The sequence below is a fragment of the Cydia pomonella genome, chromosome 16 (genome assembly GCF_033807575.1).
Source record: "Cydia pomonella isolate Wapato2018A chromosome 16, ilCydPomo1, whole genome shotgun sequence".
Lineage (NCBI taxonomy): Eukaryota > Metazoa > Arthropoda > Insecta > Lepidoptera > Tortricidae > Cydia > Cydia pomonella.
Genome location: NC_084718.1, coordinates 16,448,164 through 16,475,526, shown reverse-complemented (window position 1 = coordinate 16,475,526; position 27,363 = coordinate 16,448,164). Strand labels below are relative to the sequence as shown.

At 40.9% G+C, this 27,363-nt stretch overlaps 2 protein-coding genes across 4 annotated transcripts; one reads left to right on the top strand and one right to left on the bottom strand.

The window, feature by feature from the left end:
• Positions 1-45: 45 nt before the first annotated feature.
• LOC133526579 (GMP synthase [glutamine-hydrolyzing]) lies at positions 46-24,140 on the top strand. 3 transcript variants are annotated; one of them, XM_061863263.1, is made up of 16 exons: positions 46-201; positions 3,770-3,892; positions 4,767-4,953; positions 6,185-6,302; positions 7,272-7,428; positions 8,209-8,355; positions 9,286-9,382; positions 10,157-10,245; positions 11,283-11,437; positions 14,126-14,306; positions 16,062-16,196; positions 16,609-16,780; positions 18,761-18,878; positions 19,714-19,828; positions 20,698-20,889; positions 21,788-24,140. In XM_061863263.1, the coding sequence occupies exons 2-16, from the start codon at positions 3,791-3,793 to the stop codon at positions 21,887-21,889; spliced, it is 2,067 nt and encodes a 688-aa protein (XP_061719247.1). In that variant the 5' UTR covers positions 46-201; positions 3,770-3,790; the 3' UTR covers positions 21,890-24,140. The 3 variants fall into 3 exon arrangements, with proteins under 3 accessions (XP_061719247.1, XP_061719248.1, XP_061719245.1); XM_061863264.1 differs by lacking the exon at positions 46-201 and adding an exon at positions 314-445; XM_061863261.1 differs by lacking the exon at positions 46-201 and adding an exon at positions 1,471-1,656.
• A 986-nt stretch (positions 24,141-25,126) lies between these two features.
• Positions 25,127-27,359, bottom strand: LOC133526580 (protein MCM10 homolog). Its single transcript, XM_061863265.1, has one exon. The coding sequence runs from the start codon at positions 27,236-27,238 to the stop codon at positions 25,145-25,147; it is 2,094 nt and encodes a 697-aa protein (XP_061719249.1). The 5' UTR covers positions 27,239-27,359; the 3' UTR covers positions 25,127-25,144.
• Between the last annotated feature and the right edge of the window lie 4 nt (positions 27,360-27,363).

Sequence of the window (27,363 nt, the reverse complement as noted above, 5' to 3'; positions counted from 1 at the left end):
TGCTTTTCTTTAAGTTTAGGTTAAGTAAATAAAATTTAATCAAGATATTGAACGCATTGTCAACCAGTGACTTGCGCCCTGCGCCACCGCGCGGCTGCTATCAGTACTAAAATTTTGTATTCGTAGTGCTGAATGGAGAACCACATTTTTTCGCGTTTTTCATGAATATAATCTTTTGAAATCTCAAATATAATCTTTTAGGTAAGTCAGAAAAAACATCCTGTACCTTATGTAGCCGCTATGACGCCGTTTAAGCGCTTAATTATAGGTTCAGCAAAGTCTACTTCCCATTATGACCCAGAAACTAATGTCAAAGCCCGGTTTCACACAGCATTTTCATTGCATTACGCGCAGTTTTCTTCTTAGTTAATGTCTATAATTGCCTAAACAGCGTTGTAACTTTGAAATCGGCTGAACGCGCGCTTCCTGTAAATGAATACAAAAGGTGTGTTCACGTATGGGAGTTGAAAATCGGCCGGTGTGGTGTGGATTAGCACTTGTGTCGTTGTAGTAAAAATGCTTGGTATTATCTCCATGTTATCTGTATTGTTATCATTCCATCACGATCATCTCTTTTCTTAAAAAAAAAGTCAATAACAATGTGCAGTGTATAGTACTTGGATATGTTTTGTATACTGAGGAAGGTAATTGTCAGTTCTTTGTTTTAGCTAATTGGTCGAATTTCTAATTAGCGCGCGTTATAGACATGATTATTTGGTTGAGATTACATCACTTGTCTCAAGTTTATTTGTGATTGCTGTCACCTTCTGTGATAACCTTTAAAATGTAACTACTTCATAAGTACATGTGATTGCATAGGCCCCCTGGTTTTTGACAAGTTCTGTTAGATAAGGTATGTTTTTCAATTTTATTTTATTTTCTCATTAATCCAATATTGTTTTTAGTCTTATTTTGTGCTAAAGGTCATGGTTATGCATATTTAAACTGGTAAAGTGATTTATGAAAATGATCTTATGTGCATCTCTTATAACACTATCATTATGCTATTGTATGTAGTTATTACTAGTGTATGTGCCTGGCTCCAGTTTAAACCCTAAAATATTGTAAGTTTAATTTATTTCAATAATAATTTAATATAATTTTTAGAGTAAGTCAAACTAACACTGTAAGGACCAAGGTCTGAAATAAATGATTTTTATTTTATTTTATTTTATTAGTGCATTGATAATTGTTGATGCTTATTTTTTAAATTTATAATGGGTTTAAAAGTATAATATGCCATTAAAAAAAGTGCTGTATAAGATATCAATTAGAATGCTATAAGCCTATAAGAATAACATAATTTTTTTTAAAAAATAAATCTTTCTTGCAAAACACCTCTTACAAATATAGTTACTCACACAGTATCATTCATGTTGTCACTCCCGTCCAGTATATATGTTTGTGTTTATTTTCTTCACGTGGGTGCTTTCTATAAATAACACTCACTCAGTTGGCTCAGTGGAGAGAACTGTCCAATGATACTCAGATAATTTCACTACAGTTTTATTAATCTATCCTATTGTTTCTTTGTGTTGATAAATTTTTGTAATGACTTTGTGTTTTGACAATTGAAGATGTCTAGTGTTTGTGCAGATTTGTGTGTAGTTTCTGTGTTGGATTGTGATGTTGGGATTTAGGCAGTTCTTATTAAAGGTATTTATTAGACTTATTGCTTAAGAGATCATTATCAAAGATCATTCACTTTCAGCCAACATATATTTGTGTTGCCTAAGTACTATAGAACTTTTTTTTTTAACCAATTGTGTCCCACTGGGCAAAAACCTCCCTCTCTTTCTTCCACGAATGTTCTGTTCTGTTCTGTCTATGGCAATATTAAAACCTTATAACTGTAGAATAAAGTACAAAATAGTATACATAAAATGAAGTTCACTGTATGTTGTTCAGTTGTGTTTATCCCATTCTTTATAGTGATGCTTTTATGTCTATTTTTGTTTTTATTGCCTCATACTGAACTGAACAGAAATAGTAAAAGTTGTAGACATTCAGGCCAAGTTCAAGTTCATTGTCCTATTTTGTTGATTGTGTATTTGAGGTGGTAGTTCTATTTTAAGTATACTTATTGATATTACTTTTCTGGGTATAGTTTAAGTTTATTCTGACAATACTAATTAGTAATTACTTTAAGGGTTTGTTTCATAATGTTTAAGGAAAGTTCTGAATAATTATTTGCCACTCATCTGACAAATAAAGTCATTTTTGGTATTTCACAATCTTCAAATAAGCTTAACTGGTAGATAAGTGTAGTTTTGCAGGATTTTTTATCTGCCGGTTAATTTTTTGCTTAATTAGCTATCCAATACTTTACTCAGACGTTGTGAAACAGACCCTAATGTATATTTATTCAATGTTATTCAATTTGACAAGTACAGTCTCAAAAATATCTGTACACACACTAGCACCTTGGCAATAGAGGCATGTTCAGATATTTGTGACTAGCTTATCTGATGGCAGCTGTACATATGTATGGTTGATTTCACAACATCTTTATAAACCAAGATGCAAAAAATATTTACACAACCTTATTATCTTGAAAGTGTAGGCATGTAAATATATTTTTGGAACATTTGCTTAATAAAGATGTTTGTGTACATTTGTAAAAAGGGTTCTCTTATTATCTAGGGGTTTTGAACTCCACCCACCAGAGTAAGCTAAGAAAAAGAAATTAAATAATTACTAACTCAAAAACTATAAAAAAATCAGCTAACATATTCAATTAAATTAATTGAAATAAGCCTTTAATCCACATATGAATCACTTGTAAATACAAATATTAAGTTGTCCTATTATAAAATGTCTCTTAGTGTGATTTGCCTGTCAGCATAGGCCTCTTCCAACTGGTTATTGGCTAACATACATGGGGTATATTCTGACAGCCCTGGATGAGAGGAGTCTAATTTCTTTCTTTGAACTCAAAGTTTGGACCACCCTACATGCTAGCCCAGATTCTCTACTAAGGTAGACAATGGAAGTCTTATCTCGTCAAAATCGACAGATTTTGTATTTATTGTGGAGTGTGGAGACTGCTGTGAGTTTACCAACTAACTAACTGTCTGCTTAAAAAAAGGTTAAACATGCATTTATGCATGTCATTTTGAATTAGGTAGTTAAGAACATTAAGCCAAATGTCTATATCATATCTAACTTTCTGTATTGTAACAAAACATAATTATATTGCATATTAATTGGCAATTCTGACTTTTCTGAGGTACCATTTCTTCACCTAATTGCCTGTCACATAGTCCGTCATTTGTATTTTTTTGTATAGTGCAATAGAGGTTAAATAAATAAAATTGCCCATTTCCGCTTTATACTATGATTATCATGCAGACTTGATGAATCCTGGCAGTGGCAAACACATAGTGTATACGTATGTTTAATGCAATAATGCGGAAATAATCCGAACACATTTTTGGCGCCATAATCTTTTAGTGAGATTATTTCATTATCTTGCTAGCGCTCTCCTGGCTTATTGCTTCCCTGCGTCCTCTCTATCTCAAGAATTAGGGAACAAGCAATACAAATTCGATGGCCATTTGACCTGCCAACCTAAAGCAGAGATTGGGCCTTATTGGGATTAGTACTAGTAGTAGACTGGTGTAAAATAGGTTCTCCTGATATTTATTATACTATCAAACCAAACTCACGACCAGGGTCTCAGAACTTCTCATTCACAGTCGCACGGAGGTAGTGTACTGTGTGACAACGCACGGTGACAGCCTTCATCCAGACTTTTTTTTGTGTGCAGTGCTGCTGGCGGTTCGGCGAGATGCACACAGCCACAGCAGAGGGCCAGTACCGGGGCACCAACGGCGCAACTCACCCGAGGGATAAAGTCGCCATCCTAGACGCTGGATCGCAGTATGGAAAGGTGCGATTATTAGTTATCAGTTTTAGGTGTAGTAGACGATATCGGACAGCGAGGCTGAAATTACTGATGAAATTCTATAGGTTGAATGAACCTGTCCTTGGGTGTCATTGGGTGCAATAAGAAAAAAAATATTTTGCCTGTGCTACAAGTTCCAAGCTTTTTATTCACCATAATTTTGGACCTATCGGAATATCAAATATACAGGGACGTCATTATTACTAATTTAGTACAAGATCAACTATTTTCCATTTAAAAAAATCTCATTTGATGCTAAACTTGCTAATATAACAAATACTAATCAACATTACTATTTCAGAACTATAAAAGTATAAATATTTCTTCAGCTAAAAATTTATTTGACGCGTGAGTGCAGGACTAGGAGAGAATTTAAAACCTGCTTTCCTTGTTTTAAAATAAAAATTTAAGAAATCACTTCTTCTTCCTCGCGTTGTCCCGGAATTTTGCCACGGCTCATGGGAACCTGGGGTCCGCTTGACAACTAATCCCAAGATTTGGCGTAGGCACTAGTTTTTACGAAAGCGACTGCCATCTGACCTTCCAACCCAGAGGGTAAACTAGGTCTTGTAAGGATTAGTCCGGTTTCCTCACGATGTTTTCCTTCACCGAAAAGCGATTGGTAAATATCAAATGATATTTCGTACATAAGTTCCGAAAAACTGCGAGCCGGGGTTTGAACCCACGACCTCCGGATTGCAAGTCGCACGCTCTTACCGCTAGGCCACCAGAGCTTTTATCCCTCGAAAATTTTATAATTGGCATGGTATTTCAAATTGAATAAGAGTACAATTGTTATACGGAACATTCTCTTACAAATTTTGATTAAGTAGTTAAATCTAATATCTTATTTGTCCAGGTGATAGATCGCCGCGTACGCGAACTATGCGTTGAATCCGACATCTTGCCGTTAGACACACCCGCGTACCACCTCAAAGAGGCAGGGTACCGCGCTATCATAATCTCAGGAGGTCCTAACTCTGTCTACGCTGAAGATGCGCCGAGATATGATGCTGATATATTCAAGATCGGGCTACCGGTGTTAGGTAAGTAATTTTTAACAGTTATGGCGTTTAGGGTTATTTTTACGCAGTTCAGCAAAGACATTAGGTAAACAAACACTTATATACCGATCAGCGTTGACCGCTCTTTGGTTTTCAAGAGCAATAGCCGCCACGTGACCAGATTTGGAGACACATGTTAAAAAGACGTCCTTAAGTATCGAATTCCCGAATTTTACAGGGCAGCCTACGTATATTCAAAATCGAAATACCTGTGTTGGGTATAAACTCATTTAACGCAATACCATTCACACGTTCGTGAGTACCTTGTTACCTTGGAGATATTATGTTAGGTTGTGCTCCAGATTATTATAACCTTGTATAGCATCAGGTGACAACCAAAACATAGTAATTACTACCACAAATTCATAGCCCTAGTAAACCGTACTAGTAACAAAACAAGGCTGATTTTTGTTTAGTTATTTTTGCAATTAGTTCGTTTTGGCGGTCACCTGGCGATATATTATTCGCAACTTGATTTAGTTATATGCTAGAGAGATTAGGATTAGCTTACCTAAGCTCACTCAAAGGCTTCCTAAAATCGAATGCAAAATGCCTGTGCACGCTTTTGCTTCCCGATAGCACCTCGGTCACACATAAGCCCACACCTGAGTACTAATAAACTCTTAAACATGAATAGTCATCGCATTCTATTGCCACGCTTCTCTTTAGTATCTGTATCAGTAGAAGACCGATGTACTTATTTGAGAAATTGACCAGCTATCAACACATCAGACATCCTTCCAGACTACTATGCCCAAGGCACAGAACCGCTGCATTCCGTGGCAGCTTTCGCTACGCTGCCACGAAGTGCTGGAATAATCTTCCACCACCAATTCGACAGACCAGTACTATTGGTTCCTTTAAATCAAGATTAAAAGCGTACCTAATGGACCAACAAAGTTTTGCTATATAAATTTAATGTATATATTCATTTAGTATACAATTTATTTACGTCGTCCACAACGTGTCGCACACTGTGCTGTCCCGTACACCCCACTGGCTCCACATACAACCAGCGCCATTGACCACGCTAGTCGTGCCAGCTGCATTGCTGAGTGGAGACCATCACAGCTTCACATCTCTGTTTCCACTGTTTTGTTTATCTTTGCTCTGTATTTGCTATATGTGTTATTTGTATTGATGAGTGGTCTGAATAAATGGTTACTATTCTATCTATTCTAAATGTCAATAAATGTGGTTGTTTTTTTCTCAGGTATCTGCTATGGCATGCAAATGCTGAACAAGGAGTTCGGTGGCTCCGTGCTCCGCAAGGACGCCCGGGAGGATGGACAGTACGAAGTCGAAGTGGAAACCACATGCCCTTTGTTCAAGTGAGAGTTCAGGCCGCGTAGCCAACGTTACAATTTACAATCGTTCACGCTCCGTAGCGTATCGTAGTCATCTCTCTCTATCACTCTTCCATATTAATGCGACTGCGACCGTTGTGTTTTGTTCGCCACGAAGCGTGAACCATATGCACGCGGGCAGTTTACTTGTTAAAAATATGTATTAAGTAAACCAAGTTCATAGTAGTATCGGAATCTGAATTAATGTTTAATTTTGAACTCGATTTATGATCGTGGCAAAAAAGAATTTACTTTGTTGTTATTTGTCCAAATCTAAATCTAAAGAATAATTGCCCGTCGCCCGAATTACCATTTGGAACTAAAGCAACTTAGTTCGACGCACATTACAGGTCTTGTTTGGACTCGTGTAACTTGTGAAATATTTTAACTAGCGCTATCATTTTGATGTCAACTTTTAGCTGATATCCTGTACTATCATTTAAGAATAAAGAAAAGTAAAGGATCTCGACCTCGAAAAATAAGATAAAATGTAAAAAAGAAGTATATTTTTGAAGACCATTTTTATATTTATTATTAATTCTTGACTAATTGTGGAAAATTCTCTGTGACATTTATGCTTAAAATGTATGCAACCATAAGCTATCATAAGCTATGGAATGATTATTATTTTTTAAATGTGCGATAGGTAAATGGACAGATAATGATACATTGACCAAGTGCAGTCGTGTTTGGCGCCTTAAAACTTAGGAGTGCATTTTTAAAATGGTTGAGAAAAAACATAGGTATGGGGGGTGATTTGTCGATAAAATTCATCGTACTATAAGTGGTTAACGGCTCCACTATACGTGTACAAACACATTGTATAGTGTAAGTTCAAATTTCTTTGACTCTAATGAGACTGCAACACGCGCGTTCGAGACCTCGAGCTTTTGGCGCTTATGTATGTAAATAATATGCGCCTAGAATCGTTCATAACTTTTTTTTTGTTTACAGCCGCCTGGAGAAACTCCAGCCCGTACTGCTGACCCATGGAGACAGCGTGCAGAGAGTCGGAGACCGATTCCGCGTCGGCGCTCAGTCGTCCAACCATCTCATTGCGGCCATATACAACGAGCAGATGCGGCTGTATGGAGTTCAATTTCATCCAGAGGTAACTTATTATATAATTAAATATATTAAAACGTATTTTAAGTCGAAAATCCTTTAGCAAATTACGTAGTGAGTGGTGTGTGCAACCTGTCATTTGGGAATTATGCTGAAAACGAGGGTAGTTTCTCGCACCCCGCCCCCCTGCTGCCGCCGGCGCACGCGCAGTCATCGGAGAGGTGCAGCCCGCTGTCTGCGTCGGTCCGCCAACGCGTGCTCCAGATGATGCTCCATGGTACGGAATGAAATATGTCGAGCGATTTTTGATTTAAAATATAAATAAATATAGGACATTCTTACACAAATTGACTAAGCTCCACAGTAAGCTCAAGAAGGCTTGTGTTATGGGTACTCAGATAACGATATATACAATATATAAATACTTAAATATAATAGAAAACACCCAAACTCAGGAACAAATATCTGTGCTCATCACACAAATGAAAACTCTTACCGGGATTCGAAACCAGGTCCATCGGCTTTACAGGCAGGGTCACGACCAACTAGGCCCGACCGGTCGTCATTATTACATAGGCGGGTCCACACCGAGCGAGCGAGCGAGCACGTACGTGCGTTTTCCTCGCTTGAGCGCGTCGCCTATCGGCCGAGGCACGTCTACACTGGCCGGTTTGTGCGTGAGGGAATTGCCTCGCCCGCATGATCGCTCTGTGTGGACCCGGATAATACGCCAGTGATCCGTTTTAATATATTTAATATGGATGTGTCTCCCGGAAGTTTTGTTATTAAAAGAACAGAATTTATTAATAATTACTTTTTTTCTCAGGTGGACCTAACCCCGAAAGGCAAACAGATGCTGTCGAACTTTCTGTTTGACATAGCGGGCATGTCGCGCTCGTTCACGCTGCGCTCGCGCCGCGAGGCCTGCGTCCAGTACATCCGCGACGCCGTCGGAGACAGCAACAAAGTTCTTGTAAGTACTCTTTACCCCAATCCGCTTCTGCCTCCACCTTCAACCTTATAACCTCCACTCTGACCCTTTACCCAATCTAACGACCCCTCAACCCTCAGACCTCCACCTTCAACCTTATAACCTCCACTCTGACCCTTTACCCAATCTAACGACCCCTCAACCCTCAGACCTTCATCTTCAACCTTATAACCTCCACTCTGACCCCACAATCAATAGCTCAACCCCAACCATACCGTCTCAACCTCCGACCCCTTAAGCCTCACTGCTTATCCCTCAAACCCCTACCCCCGGAATCACGATAATCGTCATGAAATCCCGATAAACATCACATTTTAAGCATAATAATGAGAGATCCGTTATAAGTACATGAGTTTCTACCCTCTATGCATTGAATCCTAATCTCCCGATCTCTCGATCCTCAGATCATAACTCCACAATCGACGGCTCGACGTTCATTACCCAATTACCTTACCGCCTCCACCTCCCACCCCTTAAGCCTCACTGTCTACCTCTCTCCCGCTACCCCCGGTATCACGACAATCTTCATGAAATCTCGATGAACATCACATTTTAAGCATAATTATAATTTTTATTTTTAGAGGCTCGTTTATAAGTAAATGAGTTTCTACCCTCTTGTCAGATGAATCAATCCAAGATTATGCATTATTTAATTTAATGCAAACATTGAAAACTTGCACATAGGTGGCTTAGCTAAATGAAATGCCAAACGGGGAAAAATTGGTAGTTTTAAAGAATGACTATGTTAGCTTAGCGACGTATAGTTCGTGTCATTCACGACGACGCTCGCCTTGGCTCGTAATGTCATGTTATTAAAGATTAGATTTGATAAATCTGCGCGTCATCGTGGATGACACGAACTATATAATGTAAAAACAGCTCATTAATATGACAATGTATTGTCCCTGTCAGGTTTTAGTGAGCGGAGGAGTGGACTCGACAGTGTGCGCTGCTCTGCTCCGGACCGCGCTGCGCGAGGATCAAGTCATCGCGCTACACATCGACAATGGTATGTTGATTTTCTACATGTCTGTACAAAAAGCAAGTTTTAACCAAGGCTTGGAACCGGTTTATAAAATACCGGTAACTGCCGGTTTATAAAATACCGGTAAATGCCGGTTTATTTTGGTTTTCCTCCGGACTTTCATAAGAACCGCGAACGTTTTAAGAACTCTATTGTGACCTAAAAAACCCATTTATTCGACGAGCGTCAAAACGACCGGTCGGCCTGGTGGTGTGCCACGTAAACATAGGCACCGACATAGGAAGAAACCGGTTTATATTGCTTTAAACCGGTTAATTGACAAGAACTGTTCTCATAAAAACCGGTTTTAAAAATAACTGTTTTCGAGCTAACCCAAAATTAAAAAGTTTCGCGCCAATCACATGATAACGGTTTTTAAATTTACCGGTTATCGGTTGTTTAATTTACGGTTACGGGTTAGGGCAAGCCACGTGGTGGTCAAATGTCATGAAGGATTTGGAAGCCGCAACACTTCAGAAACCACAACCCAGAACCGAAATGTCCGGCACACCCGAGACCCGAGACCCGACGCCAAGTAGAAGGGAAAGAAAAAGAAGATTCTGTCTGTGCAAGAAGGAAGATTTGTCAGTTAACAATGTGAACAGTGGTACTTTATTGTCCTCGTCTTAGCGCATTATAAGAGCCTGTTCCAACTCAGAGAGGAACTAGAATTTTTGGAATTAGTCTGCTTTCTGCTTATACACTTTCTCGCGATAGTGTAGTGATGAAATGACACTAACCATGGTGTATTTTTTGTAGGATTCATGCGTAAGAACGAGAGCTCTAAAGTGGAGAGGTGTCTTCGCGAGTTGGGAGTTAGGCTTCACGTCGTCAACGCGTCTCATCAGGTTTCTTACTTTACTTATTTTCCTTAAACCCCGCATAGAAAATGTCAAAAATATGGTAGACGCTGGGGTTTTTGAATTTTGATAAAAAAAATTATGCGATATCGCGTCCGCATGACTCCAGATCTTAATTTTTTTTTATACCACGACGGTGGAAAACAAGCATACGGCCCGCCTGATGGTAAGCAGTCACCTCAGCCTAGGACCTGCAACTCCAGAGGTGGTACATGCGCGCTGCCGACCCTTTATAAACCTTTACACTCCTTTTTTGAAGAACCCCATACTGTAATGTAGGTAGACCCTCGAGAAAACCTCGATTTCAACTAGTATTTATTAGTATTTTTGGTATGAATTCAATGTCAATTTCATTACTAAAATGAGCAGTCCCATTTCAATCTAAGTTTAAATCCTACTCACCTTTATAATTTTTAATTTATTAGCAATTTCAAATTTTCAACCTTGAGCTACCAACCTATGCTGTAATGCAATTTTATGCATTAAAATTTCATAATATTTTTATACCAATATTTTAGAGTTTCGATTTCATGATTTATTTACCATATATAGATCGTGTCATTCACGAAGACGCGTGCCTTGACTCGTATTGTCATGTTATTAAAGGTTAGATTTGACAAATTTTACGCGTCATCGTGATGACACGAACTATATACAATACCATTTTTGAACACCTTAGCATGTGGCTTGATTTCTTTGTTAGTATCAGTATTTGGAGCTATCTTAGTTGACAGCAGGGGGCCTACCGCGAAAACCGAAATATGCAAATTGAAATCTTTCTCTTTTACTCTCACTAAGACGTAGAGTGACAGAGAAAAATGCCCGCAGTTGACAAACGAGTAAACTAGAAGCAAGTGAGCAACATCCACAAAAATTGAGCTTTAGGGTAATGTTGCTAAAATTCAATCTTTGTAGATATGCACCTGTGGACGTTGCTAATTTTGCTTATAGGTTACTCAAACTTCGATTTTCGCGGTTATAGCCCAGATTGCAGAGCATTTCTACATAATTTCCATAATTTTCAGTTCCGGCAAGGCAGCACAGTGGTCCGCGAGGCGGGCGGCCGCACGCGGAGCACGCCGCTGCTGTGCCACACGCAGGCGCCAGAAGACAAGCGTCGTATTATCGGCGATGTCTTTATACGTATTGCTGAGCAGGCCGTGCGCGACCTAAATTTGCAGTGAGTCTTACTTTTTTATTAGGGTTCCGTAGCCAAATGGCAAAAAACGGAACCCTTATAGATTCGTCATGTCCGTCTGTCTGTCCGATTCTGTCACAGCCACTTTTTTCCGAAACTATAAGAGCTGTACTGTTCAAACTTAGTAAGTGGATGTATTCTATGAACCGCATTAAGATTTTCACACAAAAATAGAAAAAAAAAAAACAATAATTTTTGGGGGTTCCCCATACTTAGAACTGAAACTCAAAAAATATTTTTTCATCAAACCCATACGTGGATAGGTCTTCAAAAATGATATTGAGGTTTCTTCAAAAATGTTTTTTTTCTAAAATGAATAGTTTGCGCGAGAGACACTTCCAAAGTGGTAAAATGTGTGTGTCCCCCCCCCCCCCCCCCCCGTAACTTCTAAAATAACAGAATGAAAAATCTAAAAAAAATATGTGATATACATTGCCATGTAAACTTCCACCGAAAATTGGTTTGAACGAGATCTAGTATTTAGTTTTTTTTTTAATACGTCATGAAATTATAAAAAAAAAAAATTTCATCAAACCCATACGTGTGGGGTATCTATGGATAGGTCTTCAAAAATGATGTTTAGGTTTCTAATATCATTTTTTTCTAAACTGAATAGTTTGCGCGAGAGATACTACCAAAGTGGTAAAATGTTGTCTAGTAAGTAGTTTTTTTTTAATACGTCAAATGGTACGGAACCCTTCATGGGCGAGTCCGACTCGCACTTGGCCGCTTTTTAGTCCTTGGTCTCAGGTTCACGCTGTCTGAAGGCTTAGTATAGAAAGGTATTGGGATTCTCTCCGCTCGTCTCGCTGGTCGCTATACTTTGCCTATGAACGCTGTACGTATTTTAATTTTTAGTTATTTAACTTCGGTGTAAAGCTTTTGTCAAATGTCAACGCGCATTTTACAAGTTTTTATTTATAGTCTATATTTTTAGGTATTTAAACGAATGTAAACAAACCACAATTTGGTATTTTATAGAGACCGTGCGCGTTGGAGGGTCTGCCATCTTGTGGCCTGAATCGGAACCATAAACATGTATATTTACACGTCAGGTGTTTTCTTGTGCATAGTAGGTTCTGCCATCTTGTGGGCTACATCGGAACAATAAACATCACATTTACGTCTCGCGCCAAAAATCTGACGGCTTCTGGGCTGCCTCCTACAGTTCATGCACGCTCCCTATTAGACAAGAAAATTCTTCAAGTCAATTAATTTAACTTGGTATGCCAAAACCTACAGAAGTTTTACTACGATATATTACTTACTCAACGTAACACAGCTGCTGTAATCGTGCTATTTTGTTAATAGGAATATATCGGCATAATTTAATTAATCAATAGTAATTCAATTTTGTAATATTTGCTATTACTTCGCCCTAGTAAAGAACCTAAAACGAGATCGAATATTTAGCCATTTGAGGGTAGATGAAATCATTACACGATTAAATGAAATAGGTTTAGAAGCCAGAACGATGAAGAACAGATCCAGGCAGTTTTGTAATTGGTTGGTTAACTGATAAATGTTTCAAGTATCCGAAAATGTAAATAAACATTGTTTACATTTATTTAACCTTTTGAACGCCACGCCTATCGTACGCGGCGCGTAATCGTGAACCTTGTCGGTACGCATGAAGGTTGATATTGGGCTGTAGCCGGCGCGCACGTCATATGACGTCTTTGGCGATCAAAAGGTTAACTACCTAAAGATACAGACTACAGTCTTGCCCTGTTAGTATTTAGATATGTATGTTAGTGTGGGTCAAATCTAGGAAGCTAAATTTGACCCACTTCCCGGTTTCCGATTAAGCTGAAATTTTGTATACATATGTAAGTCGGGTGACAATGCAATATTATGGTATCATCGAGCTACTCTGATGATACAGGAGGTGGCCATGGGAACTCTGTGATAAATCAATGCAACCTAATTGTGTTTGGGGTTATTAATAAAGTATTTGTTTTTAGAATTGTCTCGATGAGTATTAGTTGCCTGTGGAAAGAAAAGTACAGTCAGCGATAAAAGCTTGCACCAAAAATGTTTTTTTTCTACTCGTCGACTGTAATCTTCTGTTGAATTAAGATTTCTTATACCAAACTATAATTGCGTACTTTTCATGTATGGGCTCCCAACTCAACTATAATACTCATTTCGATGTGCTGTAGTCAACTATAAAGAATTTCACCAATCACGTGTCGCCGCTCTTCCATAGAAAAGACATAAACGGGCAACTATTTCACGAGCATATTTATTCAAAGCGCGATAATGTCTTTAGTCTACTGAGATACTTACCAATTTTCATTAATTATTTAGGTATTATAGTAAAAAAATATTATTTTAAATGATTTGCAGAAAAAGTATTGTATACAATAGTGATATAATCAAGCTTTTTCAATCTTGTACCTTACTTAGGCAATTCAGCAAGCTTCGTTGCCTAAACACGGTATTCGACTGAAAGATCTCTATTGTATCACGATTGTTTAAAATACTATTTTGCCAAAAACTTATTATTTTAATCAGTTGTCTGGCTGGCGGCTACAAAGCTATCGGCTATATCTACTATTTTCTCGTCACTCTTACTTTTCGCCAATCTTTGCCGAGGGGATACGGACAGCTGCCCATTTAAACACTGATATAGAAAAAATTGGTAATAATTCCTAATTTTGTGGTCAGGGAGGACCAAGTTCTCCTCGGTCAAGGCACGCTGCGCCCGGACCTGATCGAGTCGGCATCAGCGCTGGCGTCCGGCAACGCGGCCACCATCAAGACGCACCACAACGACACGGACCTGGTCCGCGCCTTGCGCGCCCGCGGCCGGGTCGTCGAGCCGCTCAAGGACTTCCACAAGGATGAGGTGATTTTTCTTTTTTTTTTAAACTATCAATGCAGTTCTGCTTATTACATAAAAATACGCATTTTCAATAACTTCTAAAAAGTCCCTTCTTGTTCACTAAAAAAATGTTCAAATATCGAAGTTCCGATCAAAAGGGCTTATTCCGCTTATTTCTTCCTTTTATATACACAGTGTTCCTTGGCCGATATTGTTATTGCACTTTCATTATCTTCTGACCCAGTAACTACGTAACAATAAGTTTTAATCATGTTTATTTAATATTAAGATTTATTTGAACCATATATATTACCAAAAATTGCATTTTGCATCCTAATTCATATATAATAATTAATAATTTTACTATACCAGAAGTTAAACACCACAATAACATTAATTTGAATAGTTAATTTCAAATTCTGAATAAAAAGCTATCGATGTCAAAAATAGTCTATTTCTGAAATACACAAATCAAAAAGTTAATATTTCAAAAGGCCACAACAAAACGGCTTTATTCCTAAAGTTCGCATCAAAAGTGCTTAATTCTAAAATTGTATAGTAATTTAAATAATTATTTAAATAGATAAAGAAACGTATGCAGTACCATAGCACTTATGTCAACTTACGTTAGTACAATATCGAAAATAATACAATAATTACGCAATGGAAACCGTGGATTTATGTTTTTCTCAATTTCCCGAAAAAAGTTTATAGTGGAAAAGACACTCCTCATATGCGCTGGTCGCTTATAGAATATAGAGCGCGACGCGTTCTTAACTATATCTATCACACTAGTCACTAAGAGACAATATCGTCACTAAAAGACACACCACAACGACACCGACTCGGCCAGAGCGTTGTGCGCCTGCGAACGGGTCCTGGAGCCGTTCAAGGACTTGCACAGGCTGGAGAGGTAATATGAAAATCTATTTTTCTCAAAAATAGACTGCAAAGTTGACTTTGCCGGTTAAAAATAGGTCGCGAAGTGCATAGTTTATGGTTAATCAAAAATTAAAAATATTTTAGTCTCGATTTCAGGACTGCAAAGTTACAAATGGCCATATCTAATGAAGGAATAGGTTCATTAAACAGCCAAACAGATGATCAGTACTTATTATTATTATGTTGATACTGCGACTATTTTGGTGTCTCAAATAGTCTGGCGTATTTTTGGCAGAAAAATACACTTTTATTTTTTAATAAAAAAAAATCGCGGCAAAGACGGAATACTTTAAATTGTTTTTTTTTTCTGTGAAAATATTAACGTAAGAATGTCGTTCTATAAAATATTAGTAAGGCCACGTAAGGAGCAACGCTAAAGGGATAACGAGGTAAGCAGTATTCTACTCAAAACTCGCCAGCGGAAAGAGGAAACAGGGGGGTCAGTACTTGCGCCATAAAGACGTCCTCAAGCGTCACCTGATCACTTGCGGTATACCGAGTGATTCCTGGGAGAAACTTGCGATGCGTAGAACGGAATGGCGCGCAACTGTTCATAAAAAAGTAGAGCAATACGAGCAGCGGCGCTTGGATGGCCTGGATGCTAAGCCATGTCCGTAAGACGCGACCGAAGCCCTCGTTTACTTATACCTACAACCCAGCTGGCCAGCTTCACTGCGCACCAAGTGATCACACTTTCAAAACCAAATTTGGCTTTGCAAGTCATATTAAAGCGTTCCATGTTTCTGAATAAAAACAGTTGAAGGAGTCGCCGTCGTCGGATACGGCGAGGAGGACTATATATATAAAAAAAAATAACCCGTATTGTCTGGGGGGCAGGTGCGCGCGCTGGGGCTGGAGCTGGGGCTGCCGGCCGCGCTGGTGGCGCGCCAGCCCTTCCCGGGGCCCGGCCTGGCCGTGCGCGTGCTGTGCCAGGACGAGCCGCGCGCCGAGCGGGACTTCTCCGAGACTCAGGTAAGCTTGCCCGCCAGGTGGCGCTGACTGTACTGATACGTGCGCCAGGCCTTGTGCCAACGAGAACCACAAGCTCTTGCTTTTATGTACGATTCCCACCGACCGGGCCGCGTCGGGGCACATTTCACATTCGTATGGCCGCAAGCCGGTCGGTTCCTTACAGACGCGGACGGCTCGGAGCCTCGGACGGAGGCTCTCGCTTCTGTCCTACATAATGTATAGGATATTGTAATATGCGCTCCGGCGCGGCCCAACTTCATCCGGTTGCTGGATTCGTACATTGCAGCGGGATGTCCACAATGTAGATTCCACTTCAATTTTGAAGTGTCTTGCTTGTTCACTTTTCACCAATTACATCAATTTGAGTTTTTAAGATTTTAGCACATTGTAACTTAAATCAATCCTGTTCCAGGTCATAGTGAAAATAATGGTAGAGTACGCGAGCATGATCGTCAAATCGCACGCACTACTAGGCCGCGTAGTAAATGCGACCACGGCCGCGGAGCAAGCCGAGCTCAAACGCATCTCCTCCAAGTCGCCCATCGCCGCCGCGCTGCTGCCGCTGCGCTCCGTGGGCGTGCAGGGTAAGTTGACAGAGACAGACAGAGAGAGACAGAGACGCACTACTAGGCCAGTGAACCACGGCCGCGGAGCAAGACGAGCTCAAACGCATCTCCTCCAAGTCGCCCATCGCCGCCGCGCTGCTGCCGCTGCGCTCCGTGGGCGTGCAGGGTAAGTTGACAGAGACAGACAGAGAGAGACAGAGACGCACTACTAGGCCAGTGAACCACGGCCGCGGAGCAAGACGAGCTCAAACGCATCTCCTCCAAGTCGCCCATCGCCGCCGCGCTGCTGCCGCTGCGCTCCGTGGGCGTGCAGGGTAAGTTGACAGAGACAGACAGAGAGAGACAGAGACGCACTACTAGGCCAGTGAACCACGGCCGCGGAGCAAGACGAGCTCAAACGCATCTCCTCCAAGTCGCCCATCGCCGCCGCGCTGCTGCCGCTGCGCTCCGTGGGCGTGCAGGGTAAGTTGACAGAGACAGACAGAGAGAGACAGAGACGCACTACTAGGCCAGTGAACCACGGCCGCGGAGCAAGACGAGCTCAAACGCATCTCCTCCAAGTCGCCCATCGCCGCCGCGCTGCTGCCGCTGCGCTCCGTGGGCGTGCAGGGTAAGTTGACAGAGACAGACAGAGAGAGACAGAGACGCACTACTAGGCCAGTGAACCACGGCCGCGGAGCAAGACGAGCTCAAACGCATCTCCTCCAAGTCGCCCATCGCCGCCGCGCTGCTGCCGCTGCGCTCCGTGGGCGTGCAGGGTAAGTTGACAGAGACAGACAGAGAGAGACAGAGACGCACTACTAGGCCAGTGAACCACGGCCGCGGAGCAAGACGAGCTCAAACGCATCTCCTCCAAGTCGCCCATCGCCGCCGCGCTGCTGCCGCTGCGCTCCGTGGGCGTGCAGGGTAAGTTGACAGAGACAGACAGAGAGAGACAGAGACGCACTACTAGGCCAGTGAACCACGGCCGCGGAGCAAGACGAGCTCAAACGCATCTCCTCCAAGTCGCCCATCGCCGCCGCGCTGCTGCCGCTGCGCTCCGTGGGCGTGCAGGGTAAGTTGACAGAGACAGACAGAGAGAGACAGAGACGCACTACTAGGCCAGTGAACCACGGCCGCGGAGCAAGACGAGCTCAAACGCATCTCCTCCAAGTCGCCCATCGCCGCCGCGCTGCTGCCGCTGCGCTCCGTGGGCGTGCAGGGTAAGTTGACAGAGACAGACAGAGAGAGACAGAGACGCACTACTAGGCCAGTGAACCACGGCCGCGGAGCAAGACGAGCTCAAACGCATCTCCTCCAAGTCGCCCATCGCCGCCGCGCTGCTGCCGCTGCGCTCCGTGGGCGTGCAGGGTAAGTTGACAGAGACAGACAGAGAGAGACAGAGACGCACTACTAGGCCAGTGAACCACGGCCGCGGAGCAAGACGAGCTCAAACGCATCTCCTCCAAGTCGCCCATCGCCGCCGCGCTGCTGCCGCTGCGCTCCGTGGGCGTGCAGGGTAAGTTGACAGAGACAGACAGAGAGAGACAGAGACGCACTACTAGGCCAGTGAACCACGGCCGCGGAGCAAGACGAGCTCAAACGCATCTCCTCCAAGTCGCCCATCGCCGCCGCGCTGCTGCCGCTGCGCTCCGTGGGCGTGCAGGGTAAGTTGACAGAGACAGACAGAGAGAGACAGAGACGCACTACTAGGCCAGTGAACCACGGCCGCGGAGCAAGACGAGCTCAAACGCATCTCCTCCAAGTCGCCCATCGCCGCCGCGCTGCTGCCGCTGCGCTCCGTGGGCGTGCAGGGTAAGTTAACACAGACAGAGACAGACAGTGAGAGACAGAGACGCACTACTAGGCCAGTGAACCACGGCCGGCAGGTACTAGCAGAGAGACGACGGACGTGTTAGATAATAGAAAATTATTCCATAAGTTTAGCCAATGACAAAAGTAATTTCGGATGTCCTTTATTAGTATGCTTTTTTAAATACATTAACGTGTACGTTACAGGTGACGCACGAACGTACAGCTACGCGGTAGCACTGTCGACGGAGCGCTACCCGCCCGACTGGAAAGATATGCACTACCTCGCCAAGATCATACCTCGCGTCTGCCACAACGTTAACAGGTATCAACGCTGGAAGCATACCTTTAATAGTAGTTTTATTTTTAATAATAGTTATTATAAGCGGATTGAACCATGAACTGTCGCCATCAGACAAATCGGAGCGACCGAGGTACTCAAAAATATCCGAACACGCACTATAATAACTTGTTAATGCGTGTTTTTGAGCTCAGCTTCTATAGATATTATGGCGACTGTTCAATCAACGTTATATACCATCAGAGGTCTTGGGAACTTGGAGAACTGTCAAACTTTGTAAAAAAAAAGTAAACAATCTTGACGTGTCTTTTTATTGAAAATTATTATTCTTAAATTATTCTGGCCAGTCAAGCATGGTAAATATTTCGTTTTTATAGTACATAAAGTCGATTGCACAAAACCGTCTATCAACGGCATTAACATCTTCCTATTTTATTAAAATCAACGCAATATGGCGCATGACACATTGCATCCGATTCGCACATGCGAGCGGGATGTCGCTATAATACGCGCATAGCGTTGTCTCGCTCAAACTGCGATGTGCGAATCGGATGCTGTGAGCCATGCGCCATATTGCGTTGATTTTAATAAAATAGGAAGATGTAAATGCCGTTGATAGACGGTTTTGTTCAATCGACTTTATGTACTATAAAAACGAAATATTTACCATGCTTGACTGGCCAGAATAATTTAAGAATAATAATTTTCAATAAAAAGACACGTCAAGATTGTTTACTCTTTTTCTAATGTTAAAAAAACTAACTATAAACAGCTATTTATCTGCATTATGATATGTGATTTGAATAATATTTAATTTTATCCCGTGCATTCGTTGTTATACAGTTTATTTTGTGTTCAGGGTGTGCTACGCATTCGGAGGGCTGATCAAAGAGCAAGTAACGGACATCACGCCCACGTTCCTCACACAGCAAGTCATCTCAACGATCCGCCAAGCGGACGACATTGCCACACAGGTAATTAACATACTTGTGGGTAGCCCATAGCTTTAAAATATCATTTTGTCCCGCTCGCACAACGGAGCGGCGTGCGAATCTGCATCCAATGTGAACACGCTTTAGGGTGGTATTCGACCTGTTCAAATTCATGGTCCAATGTATATTTGCATCTCTCTGTCATTTTGCTTAAGGCTGCACCCGACGCCGACGACCTTGCGCGTGTGGGCGGAGCTTATACTCCTCACCGCAGCAAAAAATCGATCGTGGAGAACTATGTGTTTGAAATAGAATTTCGCTTGCTCGCGCGCGCAACGCAGCACAGGTCCGTCTAGCAACACGACTTGCCCCGCACTGACTATACGGACGAGAGCGGGGGAATGGTAGAAACCTAGGCGGGATTTAGGCTTTTTTTTTGGGAATCATATTTTTATGAATTTGCAAAAAGCAAGAAAACCAAATCATTTTATAGTGCTTTGTGAGAAAGATTGTAAAGTTTCATATATTTTCGATAAAAGTTGCATTAGTAAAATGGATACAACTGAAATAAATAGAGGTCACTTCAAGATTTTTATTTCACTTTTTTAAATTAAAATAGATTTCCAGAAAAACCATCATTGCTCATATCTTGTAGATTGTTATATATTTTTTTCTGCCCAAAAAGTGGCGTATTTAATATAAAAAATGGTTCAAAGAACTTTGTTTTACGATATTTTGTGGGAGGAGAATCCTTAATGCGAGACCCTTATCCGATAGCGCGACGCAAAAGAGAGTACCGTTTATCAGTCTGTGGAACTTGTACGCGTAGGTCGATTTTAATGATTCTTAAGTCAATCGATTTTCTTAACTGTCTAATCTTGGCGACAATAAAACTAGTGGTTCTTTTTTAGGTCCTATTGTCAAGCGGCGCAGCATCCCGTGTCGCACAGATGCCGGTAGTGCTCATCCCCATCCACTTCGACCGCGACGCCGCCACGCGCGCGCCCTCCTGCCAGCGCTCCGTCGTGCTGCGGCCCTTCGTCACCTCGGACTTCATGACGGGTGTAGCAGCCCTGCCCGGCTCGGACGCCATGCCGCAGGACGTGAGTACTGAACTATACCTTACCACACAGACAATACGGTCCTTAGTGCTCCACTTCAACTGGTGAAAGTGGACCAAAGTGGAGCATAAATCTCCCCCAAGTTCTGCGCTGTCTTTCTTACGCAAGTAGTTCTGATAAGTCACAGATTTCTTTTTCATGAACCGTTGTTTTTTTTTTAATACATTGTTATTACAATGCACTTATGAATGCTTGATATAAGTAGGCTCCAGAAATAGCAGTACTACCACAGAATAAATAATAGTACTACCGTACAGAAATGACACTTCCTTCAAAACCGAAGTTTGACAGCGATTCAGGGTCAAATTAAGCAGTCCCTTTCTAATGTATGGCACTTTCCCTTTCGGCTATTTAGGCTTGTCAAAATTCTAGTCATTATCTTATCTGTGGTCATGCACGTATAGGGACGTCAAGTTGTGCCAACCTGTATAATTGCTCGGAGCAATGCCGAGCCGAACGGTGCCGGGAAAAGCCGAAAAGAGTGTCGCTCCACTGGTACTTTTACTAGGCGGCGATTAAGTAAACATTCTTCAAATAAAAGCTGTGCAAGAAATAACTGTTTCGAAGATCGCGGAATAGCTTCGCAAACTAATTTTATCCTACCAACAACTATACTCTGTATCTTGGGTAGTTTTAATATTTACTGGTTAACCAAACGAATTCAAAACCGCCTGGATGTGTCACTGAGCGACCTGACTTTACACCTACATTATTTAATCATGTAATGTTTTCATCTACCATCAACTGGCTTAAGGAGCCATTTGAGGGTAAATTTTGTTTACCTTATTTTAAATACCTAAAGGTACAGAGTATAAAACTATGCCATTACTGCCAATATGCCATTGTTAGTTTATTTTAATCGTATTTTTGTTGTTTACAGGTGATAGACAGAATGCGCAAAGAGCTAATGAGCGTGCCGGGCATCTCGCGCGTGCTGTACGACCTGACGCCCAAGCCGCCCGCCACCACCGAGTGGGAATGATCGCCCAAACTTTCTTTTATATGTTTCTACTCGTCTTGTACGATTGCACCCGGGGCAGTGGTCCACTTTGCAGCTCTGATGGCGTCTGCCCATCACCGATAATCTCATGCAGTTTGCATACAATGCGGCATTTGGTAGATCGATTGAATTCGTTGCCCCTACTTAGCCAGCAATTTTCGCATACCATTGGTTGCAACGTCTATAGAAACCTTGAGTCTCTAGGCCGTAAGCTGCAATTTAATAAGTAGCAACACTAAGTGGCCACTTTGCATGTTATAATTTTACTAGTCTAAACCTGCAGTATACATTTTAACCCAGCAAAAATATTAATTACCCCTTTGATTGCCAAAGAGTAGGTCAATATCAACCTTCGACAAGGTACATGATGACGCGCCGCGCACGATAGACGTGACGTTCAAAGGGATAAAGGCACAAAATAAGTAATAGTACTTCCGTACAGAAAAGAAACTTCCCACAAAACCGAAGTTTGACAGTGATTCAGGGACGAATCGTGCTGTCCCTTTCTAATGTACGGCACTATCCCTTTCAGCTACTCAGGGTTGTCAAAATTCAAATCATTATTTTATCTGTGGTTGTACACGCAAAGGGACGTCAAGTTGTACCAACCCTAATAATTGCTCTTAGCAATGCTGAGCCGAACGGAGCCGAATGCACGAAAGGATCAGTTTCGCCCCCCTTATAAAGATTCCAGAAATTAAGCAAACCTGAACCCTATTACTTTGGCATTTCAAAAATCTAAATCACTTTGGGGTTTCCTTAAAAGCGTCATTCGACAAGTCAAACCCGGTCAGCGATACCAGTTTAGACTTAAAATTACATATTGTAAGATTTAAAATGCCATATTAAAATGTTGCCAGAAAAATTTAAATATAAGATTGGTTTGGACCTCAAATTTAAATTCTTTTAACGAAAGAAATAGTTGTGTGCGTCTCAATATTCTGATGAAGATCAGTTATAGTTTGAATGGCGGCGTAAAGGTACAATCATATATGAAATAGTCATGATTTCATGAAGTCAACTCACAAGCTAGCCTCATAGTTTGCAATTATTCCACTTATATGATCGTTCGTAATATATAAAATACGTAAAGTTATATTGTCCTTATACCGCCATACGACTACGATTTACATAAGTCCTACTTTGGATCTCCATGCGCGATTTGTCTGTAGTATACTTTACAATTATACTATGTATGTATATATTTACAACGTAATCACAGTAAATTGTGTTCATGTTATAAAGACTAAGCTATGCTCTATGTACTGGATTTAATTATTTTTATAATAATGCAAATAAGTGCCTAATTTGTATAGAAACAGATAGTATGGCTGTTCGAGAACATTAGAGGCCGCGAACAACTCTGCTCAGAGTTGGATAGCAAAGTGAGGGAGTGTCACGTAAACGTCATATTTTCATAGAAACTTGACATTAATGATGACATTTCCACACTTGACAGTGCAAATGGCAGTTATTAGCTTAGTCCAACTCTAGCTGTCCTGTCCTAGTGCAATTTTTCCTTGCGATCATGTAATGCTTTATTTACTTAACTTTATTCACATTATACCTACATATTTATTATAGTTCTATTGTCGCACTTGTTAATTATTATTAAATATTTTGTGTTTCATATTTAATTCGGACCAGTCAATGAATTTAGTTTCTAGTGCCAGATATAATGTCTTTATGAAACTTAACTATCTTAAACATGCAGTTGTTACGCGGTTATCACACTGATGCGGATCTGCGTGCTACTCCGGTGTGAGAGCAAGACAGCACTTTGTAAGACTGTCACGATCGTACACTTGAGCCTCGTGCGGATCTGTATCCAATGTGAACATATACAATGTGTGATTATAGTTATTTATTTTGGCGGCTGATGAACTTTTGTTTTATTTAACCTAGATATTGGTGTCTGTTGGTTTTGTTTTACTGTTATGTGTATTATAGTATATTCGTTCTGGACCACTGCCCGTTATTTTATTATAAAGTTGTAAATACATTGGTGTAAGAAACACAATGTCGAGGTTCTTGTTAGCTCCACTGATCAGTTTTGTAACTTGTAGTAATTTATTGTAAAGGCTGTGTAAAAATTATTAAAAAGCCCTTGAATGTTCCGCGACAAGATTATATTCGTCGTGTATGAAATCGAAAACAAATTGTTTTATGGAATGGTTCAGTGTTATTGACTGGAGGTTTCATAATAAAATTATATTATGCTTTATTTTCACAATGAGTTTTATTCTAAAATACAATAAATATAACACTAAAATGTCAATACAGTAAAATCTGAATCTAATTTTACGGTACAACTCAATCTAATTTTACGGTACAACTCACATTTTTGGTCACACGCAATGTTTCAGAGAACCTAGTTCTCCGTTTTCAGGCACTAAGACTGCATCAGTTGCTACTCTACTCAGAGTACGATAGAAAAAAGTGAGGGAGTGTCACGTAAACGTCATATTTTCATAATAATTTGACATTAATGATGAGATTCCACACTTTGACATTGCAAATGGCAAAGTTATTATCCAAATTCTTTGCCTAATCTTGGTGAATTAGCTACTCTTTCTGCTAAACTAGAAACTTTCTAATATATCTTATATTGCTTGGAGATGTGGTCAATCTATTAAGTCTCTCTGAATCACTTTTCCTTTGTGTTGACAGACTGGGTAACGGTGTCGTATTGTTTTTTTATGGGACCTGCCCCATATGGTGCTTTGTTCATCATAGCCGGACAACACAGAGCGAGCATACGCGCGAGGCAATTTTCTCACGCACAATATGGCCAGTATAGACGTGCCTCGGCCGTGACAGCGCGTGCGTTTTCCTCGCCAGAGCGCGCCACCTCGGCCGAGGCACATCTACACTGGCTGTATTGTGCGTGAGGATATTGCCTCGCGCGTGTGCTAGTTCAGTGTGGACCCGGTTATTAGTTTGTCACGATAACCGCGCGCCGACCACTCATATGCTGCTAGTTGTTGAAAATGGAAACTTCATATCTCAGAAACATATCGCGTGAGTGACTTTAATATTTTTCACACAGCTTGGGTTCTGTGACAGCTGTCATCTCAATACAATTTCTAACCTTAAAATGCCAAATTGTATTGAGATGACAGCTGCCACAGCACCCAAGCTATGTAAAAAATATTATAAAAATACGCGATCTAAACGGTAAAATTAGCTTAAAGTTAGTTTAAAACAGTTCAAATTCGATTCTAATGTCAATAAATGTCAGTTATCAGGGACTAGTAAATTAATGTTCTTCCCTGCATTAATCTGTCCGCCTATATAGCCCTCTTCCTCACCCCTAATAGACAAGCCTTCAGACAGGGATGTGACCTTTTTCTCTCTCAACATTGGTGCTTTTTCCCACCGAGAGCTGTTACAATTAGAACAAGACTTCAATGGGATTAATTCAAGAGATACTGTTCTATTATTACAATCAAGACATTTGAAGAATCTCTTGAAAGTGTCCAGGACTTTAAGGGGGTGTCTTTCATCTTTACATAGTTGTGCAGCTGAAAACGCTGTGTACTTGCATTTGATGCACCTGACAGCCTTGCAAGCCAACTTGAATGTGTTCAACATCTTTTCTTCCATTGCTTCCTTCTTCTCCAACTTGTTAAAATATTTGTCCTGTTCATTGTCATCATGTTCCTGAATCAGATTTTGATGTGCTGATGTAGCTTCTAGTATTTTCTTAAATCTCTCAGACTTTATACCATTAGTTTTAGTTTCCTCATTAGGTTTGGATTTTTTGCAATCATTCTCATTATCACCATTCAGTTTTTCAAAAGCTCTTTTCTTGCCGGTTTCAGTGCCTCTTATGTTATTTGGGTCTAGTTTCTCAATCCCTCCACTTTGTTGTATAAGTCTCAATGCATTGGCTTTTGCTCTTTCAGCTGCTTTTTGGCCATAAGACATGTTAAGATCTACCATCCCACTTCCTTTAAGTCCAAATCCTTTGCCTAATTTTGGTGAACTGGCCACTCTTTCTGCTAAGCTAGAAGATATATTGCTTGGTGATGCGGTCAATTTATTAAGTCTCTCTGAATCACTTTTTCTTTGTGTTGATGGACTGTGTAATGGTGTAGTATTGTTTTTCATGGGACCTGCCCCATATGGTGCTTTGTTCATCATAAGTTTGTCTCCCTCTGACTTGTAATAGTCACTTAAAGACATCAGTCTGTTTTGATCTCTATCCTTAACCACCTTGTGATTGCCAGAAGTAGGGGCAGTGTATGCCCTACCTCCATATATCACTGTGTCCTTACCTAAAACCTTTTTCTGCAAATTAACAAGCCCCTTACCCATGGTTGAGGATTGCAATTCTGATCTTCTGGAATACTTTTGATACTCTTGTTTCACATGATAAATGCAGTGTTCACATTGTGATAAATTAACAAATGCTGTGCATGGTTCCCCATTTTTCTTCTTACTCTTACAAGTGCCTAGGTCTTTAGATTGACCAAGTATCATGACTCGGTCAGAGGTTTCAACACTGAGGCATGCCTGGTCAGCACTGTTTTGTGACCGGTCAAGTACATTAGGATTCAGAACTGCAACAACAGTGCCCTCAGTTGTTTTCCAGAGATCATTATAAGCTTTCCGAAATAGAAACATTGAAACTGTTTTCAAGTCATCTTTTAGATCAGTTAGAGTCCAAATTAGAAATTGATTTCCTTTCTGAGACTTTTTCACAGCACTTTTTCTGACGATGACACCAGCTGTAACCCAATCCTTTGATAAGTCTTCATTCTCCACATGTCTTTTCACTCTTAACATACTGACAGCCTCTCTCCCTTGCATGCGATCCAGTAGAGCTGCACTGGATATTAGCGGTTTTGTAATTCTAATACCAAATACAGGGTCCGTGTAAATGTCCGAAACTGCTTTGGTTTTGGTTTGTGGAGCGCAGAACAGATGCCTTATATCTTGCTGTACTTCTATCGGCTTAGTTTTGTTTTTGTTAAACTTAACGTCATTATTCACTTGTCGCAACCTAGTTACAAAGTCCAACTGTTTCTCTACGTGTTCTTGTTGTTTGTCGTCAAGTATTTTTTTAACTTGCGAGCCGTAATCGTTGTACTTGCGTTCGGTGTAGTTTCGTTTCTCCTCGTCGTCAGACGAGTCTGTGTCTCCGTTATGCACCTCAGAAGACTTCCCCGGTTTACTCAATGGTACTTCAGGTTCAGATTGTGAGCTGGAGCTTGGTTGGAAGATATCCACTTCACGTAATGTTTCCTTTTGGACAGATTCAGCCTCGTCAGCTAAATCGGCACGTAGCAACTCGTCCAACTCAGCTAATTCGTCGATGTCAGACATTTTAATACAGGCTTTGAACTACTTATTATTTAAATTGATATTAAAAGTGATATAACGCATGCTACAACTTTAAAACTACTATGAAAACATCGAATTGTTCAGAAAAGTAGATCACATATTTTTCG